At 36.4% G+C, this 8,329-nt stretch overlaps 1 protein-coding gene across 1 annotated transcript; it reads right to left on the reverse strand.

The window, feature by feature from the left end:
- Positions 1 to 1,192: 1,192 nt before the first annotated feature.
- Positions 1,193 to 6,758, reverse strand: LOC131635168 (uncharacterized). The gene is made up of 8 exons (XM_058905770.1): positions 6,573 to 6,758; positions 6,342 to 6,483; positions 5,725 to 5,843; positions 5,560 to 5,641; positions 5,288 to 5,430; positions 4,504 to 4,651; positions 4,352 to 4,416; positions 1,193 to 2,724 (listed from the first exon to the last, which is right to left on the reverse strand). Exons 1-8 carry the CDS (start codon positions 6,639 to 6,641, stop codon positions 2,536 to 2,538), a joined length of 957 nt encoding a protein of 318 aa, XP_058761753.1. The 5' UTR covers positions 6,642 to 6,758; the 3' UTR covers positions 1,193 to 2,535.
- Between the last annotated feature and the right edge of the window lie 1,571 nt (positions 6,759 to 8,329).

Below are 8,329 nucleotides of genomic sequence, written 5' to 3' on the forward strand. Positions count from 1 at the left end.
GTAAAATACAAGCCTGGGAAGGATAATAGTGCAGCAGACTCTCTGTCTAGACAAATGCAGTATGGACATATCACCACAATTCATAGTGAGGTTTGAGAAGGACTGGAGGAAGAAGTGCAGAGAGATACCAAGCTGAAGGCAATCATTCAAGGGTTGCTGAATGATCCACAAGGCCAGAAGGGATTCCAGATGAAGGGAGGCAGACTGTATCATGAGGGCAGAATAGTAGTTCCCAAGGATTCTCCTAGAATTGCTTGGATACTCAGTGAATTCCATGATACAGCTGTAGGAAGGCACTCTGGTTATCTCAGAACATACAAGAGGATTGCTGGTGTAGTGTACTGGGAAGGAATGAGGAAGAAGATCCAAGAGTATGTTCAATCTTGTGAAGTGTGCCAGAGAAACAAATACCAGACTTTGTCACCTGGAGGATTACTTCAACCCCTGCCAATTCCTTCACAAACATGGAGTGATATCTCCATGGATTTCATTGGGGGGTTTCCTAGAGCCCAAGGTATTTACACAATTATGGTAGTGGTGGATAGGCTAACAAAATATGCCCACTTCATTCCTGTTAGCCATCCTTATATAGCCAAAAGCATTGCTGAGATTTTTATTAAAGAAGTGGTGAGGTTACATGGATTTCCTACGTCTATTGTGTCTGATAGAGACAAGGTATTTTTGAGCCATTTTTGGGCTGAACTATTCAAACTGGCTGGGACTAAACTGAAATATAGTAGTGCCTATCACCCTCAATCAGATGGCCAAACTGAGGTGGTAAACAGGTGCTTAGAGACCTATCTCAGATGTGTTACAGGGCTGAAACCTAAGCAGTGGCCAAATTGGTTAGCTTGGGCAGAGTATTGGTACAATACCAATTACCATGCATCTCTTAGAACCACTCCTTTTGAGGCATTGTATGGGAGGGTTCCTCCAGTTTTGATAAGAGGAGACACACCTTCATCCTTGGTTGATGAGGTCAACAAACTCACTACTGAGAGAAACTTGATGATCAAGGAATTGAAGGATCAATTATACAGAGCTCAAGATGTGATGAGAGGACAAGCCAATAAACACAGAAGAGAAGTAGTATGAGATAGGGGATATGGTGTTTTTGAAAATACAACCTTACAAGATGAAGAAGTTAGCAAAAAGAATGAATCAGAAATTAAGCCCTAGGTATTATGGGCCTTATGAGGTGATCCAGAAGATTGGGGCTGTGGCATACAAACTGAAACTGCCTGAGGATACTAAGGTGCATCATGTGTTCCATGCATCTTTTACTTAAGAAGGCAGTGCTTCCTTATGTGACTCCACAACCCTTGCCTGAATGTATGAATGAAGAATGGCAGATGGAGCCTGAACCTGAGAGGGTGATTAGTGAAAGGAGAAATGAGCAAGGAGAAAAGGAAATTCTGGTAAAGTGGAAGAACCTCCCTGAATTTGAGAATTCTTGGGAGTTGGTTGAAAAAATGCAAGCTGAGTTTCCTAACTTTATCCTTGAGGACAAGGATAGTTTTGAAGGGGGGAAAGTTGATAGATTTGGCAAAGTATATGTGAGAAAACGACAAAGAGAGAAGGAGAGAGAGAAGAATCTATGATAGATTGTGCTGCACATGGGATGACAACTGTCATAACAGCTGGCAACCAATGAGTGGAGAATAATTCTTAGTACTTATTATTTAATGATTGGTTCAGCAATCATTAGGGAGGCAGAAATTGAGTAGTACACTCTACCCTAGGAGAGATAAGGCCTCTATAAGCACCTGCCCTTTTTTTCTTTCTATTTCTGCTATTTCTTACTGTCAGTAGCTAGATTGACTGATTGTATGCTAGATCCCATTTGAACTCTAGCTTTTCTGTTTTCAATAATCAGTCTACTGCATTTCTACTGTTTCATTGGTTCATTTGCACTTAGATACTAAAATTGAACCTATCAACTTGGTATCTAGAGCCTTGGTTTTCTTCCAGCTGCACTGTGAATGGTTGTAACGCGTAGCATCATGGAGAATCGCGTGGACACCATAGAACAGAGAATGACCAATTTTGAAGGAACCATAGAACAAATCAGACAGATGGTGAAGGAACAACAAAACATTAGATACTAAAATTGAACCTATCATAATTCTACATCATCAGACTGTATGCTGCCATATCACATCACCATTTTTTAGTCAATAAATCTGAGAAAGAGACCAAAACTGATGGATTTTAAAATAGGGACCAATTTCGTGAGCGAGTAAAAGTAGAAAGATCAAAACTGCAACTAAGCCTAATAGAAAAGAACAAGATAACAAAACTGACTTAAATTAGTGCACTACAATTGCATCATCTTGCCATTATAGTAAATATACTTCTTAAACTTAAAGTAATTAACTAACACTCAAATACGATTGTCCACTCATCAAATCTTTTTTTTGGGCATAAATCTTTGAAACGCAAAATAGGTAAAAGCTTGAGAGCAAACAGAGTACGGCATGGGTCATGCAATCATCAAACATCATAAATTATATAAATTAAAAAAGTAATTACTATCTAAATATGTATCGTCCAAAAGACATAAATATTAACATCATAAATTTCCAGAATTTGTGAAACGGAATCTAGATCACCTGATTTTTCTATTTTCACTTCTTTATCTTTATTTCTTGTTGCCTTCAATATTGCACTTAAGACAATAGCAGCTCCATCATCCACCCGTGTTCTTATATTCTCAATCAGTGCCTGGAAAATGAATATAATGTTTAGAGTGCATTCTTCAAATAATGACAACCAGCAGAATGCAAACAGAAAGCGAACAATTCCATCTAACTCATACAAGCACGATATCCATAAAAATACTATAATATTTTACATCTAATATTAAAAGGAAAACCAACAGCACCGAAATTATAACACATATCTCTGTTGCCACAGTTAATATTTAAGATAAATAAAGTAGCATCAACCAGGAAAAGTAAATAAATGCTAAGCTGCTTTTTGCAAAGCATTACAAAATGAACCTTTTAAAGAATCCCACATTGATTAAGATATGGCTTGAAGATGTGTTTATAAGTGGGGGCAACCCTTGCCATATAAGCCTGTTTTATAAGGTTGAGTTAGGCTTAACCATAATATTAAGATAACCAATTATGTTATATGTACATGCACACAAACCAATTGATATCATTCCTTAGCTGATTTTGTAAGAAACATTATGTTTGCAAGTTTCTAATCTTTATAGATAAAGGCAACATGAATCAGATCATAGCTAGCTGATTTCAAAGTCGGGCATTGAAATTAGGCTCAGAAGCATTGTGAACTCAAAATTGAGTGAGGTTTATGCTAGGGTACAGCAAATGCAATCAGTACCTAATTTAGAATTCAGTGAGGTTTATTTTATGGGTCTAACTATGGCCTTTTAAAATAGTTCAAGACCCATGTCCAACTTGTTACATGCCATAGGTTTCTTTTATGGGTCTAACTATGGCCTTTTAAAAATCATTATGGCATGTTAGTCTGTTTAAAGTCTATTTCATATTAATTTGTTTAAATAAGCAATCTGACTGACCTTTAAATAGACTAACAAGCTAATAGGCTACTGAGTCTGAGACTAAGTTCTATATTGAGATTTAACCTGACATTTTAGAGATTATGACTCTATGAGATCCTATTTCAATTACAGTTTGTTAAAAAATATGGTTGTGCCTAACTCATTCCTACAAAACCGGTTTGTAGAGATAGGATTGTACCCACTTATAAGCACGTGTTCAGGTCATAAATTGTCCAATGTGAAACTTTTAACACATTTTATAATAATATTTAAATATGTCAAAAAATAATGTAAGCTAATATGCTTAAAATAAAGAAAAGATTTTAACACCATACAAAATCTAATATATATAATATAATATAGCAATAGTAATATAAAAATATTATTTATATTTAGTTAAGTAGGCTGGTCTGATAGGTCTAAAAGCCATTTTTGTGGCCTGGATTCTGGCATCTTTAGCTAAATAGGTTTCTAGATAAGTCTAAGCCTTGTCTCTTTTATGAAAAAAAATCTAGCTTGGCATGGGATTGAAGCTAGACCATAGGCCACGTCGCTCGGCCTAGCTTATTACCACCCTACTTGTAAACGGCAGTGTTGCATTTATAAAGGCTAAGAGTGGATTTTAATTCTATCAAGCTTCTTCACATAAATCATTTGTATTTTCAATTCACAACATTTAACTATATTGGCAGCCCTCTCCCAGCTTGTTGAGTTATAAGTTTTTTTTACAGAAAGTGAAAAAAGAAATCACGAGAAAAACTAAATCTGGGTGGGTAGCAATGGCATGTAGTTCAAATAGGAAATTCTAGTAAAACAAACCTTGTCCCTGAGATGACGTACGAACTCCTCAAAATTTGCACGCCAAAGAATTAAGTCCTCTTTTGCTGCACCATATTTTGTATCCACTTTAAAATATCACTAGCAAAATAATAAGTCCACTCAGTTCTCACACAAGATGACAAGAGTCTTACCATCATTTTCGGCAACGCTTGTATCAGCTGGATTTGTTTCTCCATCACTATTACATCCTATATCTGCATTGAGTGAAAATCTAATCATATCCCCACGCACTGCAGCTTCTATAACACGTTGTTCTTTTGTTGCTGGTGCTTTGAAAGTCTATAGGATACAAATGATGAAATCGAACAGCATCAGCAAAAATCTTATTACGCTTACAAGAGTGAACACAATGTAGTGGCGTTGTCAATCAAAATGATGAATTGTCGCATAAAAATCTCATTAATTATCTACTTTTCAACACTCCTTTTTTTCATTTATGCAAATGATGAACCATAGGCCTGCCTGTAAAAATCCTAAACAGGGAGCATTTAATGAAGCATGAACTGTGTTACAGTACCTGAATGAATTAACTAGTAAATTTAATTCATTGCTTGAATTTTCATAATCAAACTTCATAATAAAAAATGACTAACCATGGGTGTTACTAGCAGAGATAATTACTAGATATTTCCATGTTCAAAAGTTAAAAGAAAAAGAAGTAAAAGATTAAAATAAAACACATTTTGTTTCAAAAAAAAAATAAAACACATTTTATATAATAAAGACAAATCACAGAAAAGAAAACAATAGAGAAAAAAGAGAAAATCAATCAAACAAAGTCTTGTGATTCCTCAACATAACTGTTAGTGACTGAAACCCCATTAGAAAGGACCTGTGATTTATGCAAATTAGATGCCAAATGCCTGGTTTTGTCCAAAATCATTGATCCAGAAATTGAGACAAGTATACAATTACCTGGGACCCTTTAGCACCACGCTTCTTAGTAACAATTTCTTCTTCAACTACCCTAGCCTCAGGGAGTGGGCAGCGCTCAACAAATCGAGCCATCAGAAGTTTAAGAAGGCTCTCTCGTACAGCAGCTGCAGCCGCTGAATTTTCTGAAAATAAAAACACATGATTTTGAGATTGACAGATTGAGAGGATTCACTATTTTGTGACATATAGTTAAGCTGAAGAAATTAGAATTACATCTCGAAATATAAATATGAGCCAAGTAAAACACATGCCTTTTCCTTGACTTTCTCTGTCAACCATTTGTTTCATGGTAAGTCTACCATCGCGGAGCAAACCCTCAAAAATTTTCGTACACTACAAAACAAGTGGAAAAATCCTTTCAGTATTTTAAGCCTTAAGTCGAAAAGCTTCAAAGAAAAGCAAAGATCAAAACCAACTTTGTCATCAAGCTCCCCCGACACTATCTCCATGAATTTTGGAAATCTCAGTCGATGGAGTATGTTATCAAACAACACCATGTATTGTGTCTTAACTCTCGACCCATCTTCATCACCACCTGCATTTACATTTATCCAGAAAAATCATCACCACGTCACTTCATCATCCACTAATAGAACATAATTTAATAGCAAATACACATAATTCATCAAAAACATGACATATCATCAACACCAAGGTTTCAAATTGTAGTCCGCAACAGCACCTCAGGACACAACATAAAAGATTTCAAGGTCTCTGCAATCGCAACCGCAATTTCAACAGCATTTTCCAAATTTATCGCACCGAAACCGCAACTTAAAACCAAAATTTGTTTTTTATAATTTTATTTTACTCCAACATATTCATTGCAAGTAGATAGTTAATTAAAAAGAGGAATAAACCATAACCTAAGTAACACCAACACCTCTGAAAAAAAGTATGTCTGTGTCACTGTGTGTCGGAAACCGACACCACACTTATAATTTGTTCATTTTTCAAATTTTTATCGGTGTCGAAGTGTGATGTCATAATTCCGGTGACCGTGTTTCATAGACCCTAGCATTGATACCATTACCTCCAGCAACAAAAGCCTGAGCACAATTGTGTTGAATTAACACAAGCAATGCGTTCTTAGCATGCTCCGGGGAAAGTTCCGTGTAGCGAATAACCAGGTCCAAAGTGAGAGCGCCATGGTTAAGTAGATTTTCGCAAACTTTCTGAAGACACAAAAAATCAACAATATGTTACTTGAAAATCAGCGATAAAGGAGAAGAAGAGAAAGAGAGAAAGGGTTAGAGAGTGTTACAGCGACGATTTTGCCGAAGTGGTTGGTGATGAGGTAGACGGCGAACTTGATTCCCCACTGCGGAGCCATTTCGGTGCGAGAGAAACGGCGTTGAGGAGATTGAAGAGAGAAAGGCGCGGGAAGGGGTTTAGGGCTTTGAGTTCTGTGATACTTTTCCGATAGTTATTTTCTTAACCTAGAAGTTGGTTTTGTTATGTTTCTCAGTAGTTAAGTGGTAAGGGGTATGACGAAAGCTTAGTAGATCGCGCGAGTTCGATTCTTGGTATGTATTCTTTTAAAATTTAACTTTATTTTATATTAGTGCTATAAATCACTACTCCCTCTGTCCCAAAATAAGTGTCTTTTTGGCCCTAAAAAATTGTTCCAAAATAATAGTCTCTTTACTTTCCCAATGCAATATTAACTAACTTTTATCAACTTTACCCCTTATCTACACTCTTTTTGAGACACGATAATATATAACACCCAATAGTAATTAAGGGTAATTTTGTAAAAATGTTATCTTTATTGATTCAATCATTACTTTTCTTAATCTATGTGTAACAACCTTAATCGACATTTATTTTGGGACGGAGGGAGTACCTTTTTAAGTGTATTAAATTATAAATTGTTACTACCTAACTTTATTTTATATTTGTGCTATAAATTAGGACAATTTCTCAACCAATCCCATATCCTTCATATGCACCATCGAATTGATCATTTTGCCCTCGTGCTTTCGTAGATGCATCTTCGAAAGCACTTTTTTTTAACGTTGTTCTGTTCCATAGATGCACCTAAGGAAGTCTTTTGCATGTGCATCTACGGAATCAGTCCGAACCCTATAAACCAGAACAGAGGCATTTTTAACCATAAAAGACATTGCATTGATTCATTGATTAATTATTACAACAAAATTTCAAACAAAAAATTAAGAAAACTAAGAGATCTAAGAAATTACAACGGTTAAAACAATGTCATCTAATCCATGCATCATTTGAATGCAATCCATGTCGAATTTCACTTCATCCCGCCAACGTTCCTTTTTTCCGGTCTCAAACGAGGTCATTGTTCTAAGCCTTTGGATCCTTTTGATTTCTTCTCTGGGGTTTGTACTCCCCCTCTAAAAAAGACATGATAGTCCTTTTGAGTTGGTCGAAGGAATGAATATTCCAAAAATTCACTGGCACGGGGGGTTTGACGGGAGAGAAAATGACGTGCCCTTCCCTTATGCGGTATTCTGGTTCAAGATTAGGACGCTTCATTGATGTTCGGTGACATCCATCTGGCCTAATGCAAGACATTTTTGTGTTTGTGTTTAGGGTTTGTGCTTGTGTGTAATGCAAACATAGATACCCCAAATTTATAGAAGGCTTTGGAGAATATGGACCACACAATGTCTGTCATTGAACGTTCTGTATATATATCCACGGAAGGGTCATAGATTTCTCCATTTCGTAGATGCATCTACAGTAGAGACCCTTAATTTTCAACGTCACACCCTTCCATAGATGCATCTACGGTAAAGACCTATAATTTTTCATTGTAATACCCTTCCGTAGATGCATCTACGGAAGTTTCCCTACTATTTTTTAGCAGAACAGAAAGCAGTAGGCAGCAGTTTTAGTAACAAATTTAGGACATGTCTTTAATAGATGCCTTCTCAACCGAATTGAGCCGACATGCAATAGGATGGCCTTGTAAATTTGCGCACAAATCATGGTTATGCAAACCACAAACAACAGAGCATCTCCACTTCGTACTGGCCAACATGTAAC

Source organism: Vicia villosa, unplaced genomic scaffold, assembly GCF_029867415.1.
Source record: "Vicia villosa cultivar HV-30 ecotype Madison, WI unplaced genomic scaffold, Vvil1.0 ctg.001440F_1_1, whole genome shotgun sequence".
In the NCBI taxonomy this organism is placed as follows: domain Eukaryota; kingdom Viridiplantae; phylum Streptophyta; class Magnoliopsida; order Fabales; family Fabaceae; genus Vicia; species Vicia villosa.

What these genes read in the sequence shown, in the direction of transcription:
- LOC131635168 (XM_058905770.1), bottom strand. Translation starts at nt 6,641, where the DNA reads ATGGCTCCGCAGTGGGGAATCAAGTTCGCCGTCTACCTCATCACCAAC. An exon ending in CGGGGGAGCTTGATGACAAA is followed by an intron (nt 5,642 to 5,724) that starts GTTGGTTTTGAT and finishes CTTGTTTTGTAG; the next exon opens with TGTACGAAAATTTTTGAGGG. An exon ending in AAGCGTTGCCGAAAATGATG is followed by an intron (nt 4,417 to 4,503) that starts GTAAGACTCTTG and finishes AATATGGTGCAG; the next exon opens with CAAAAGAGGACTTAATTCTT.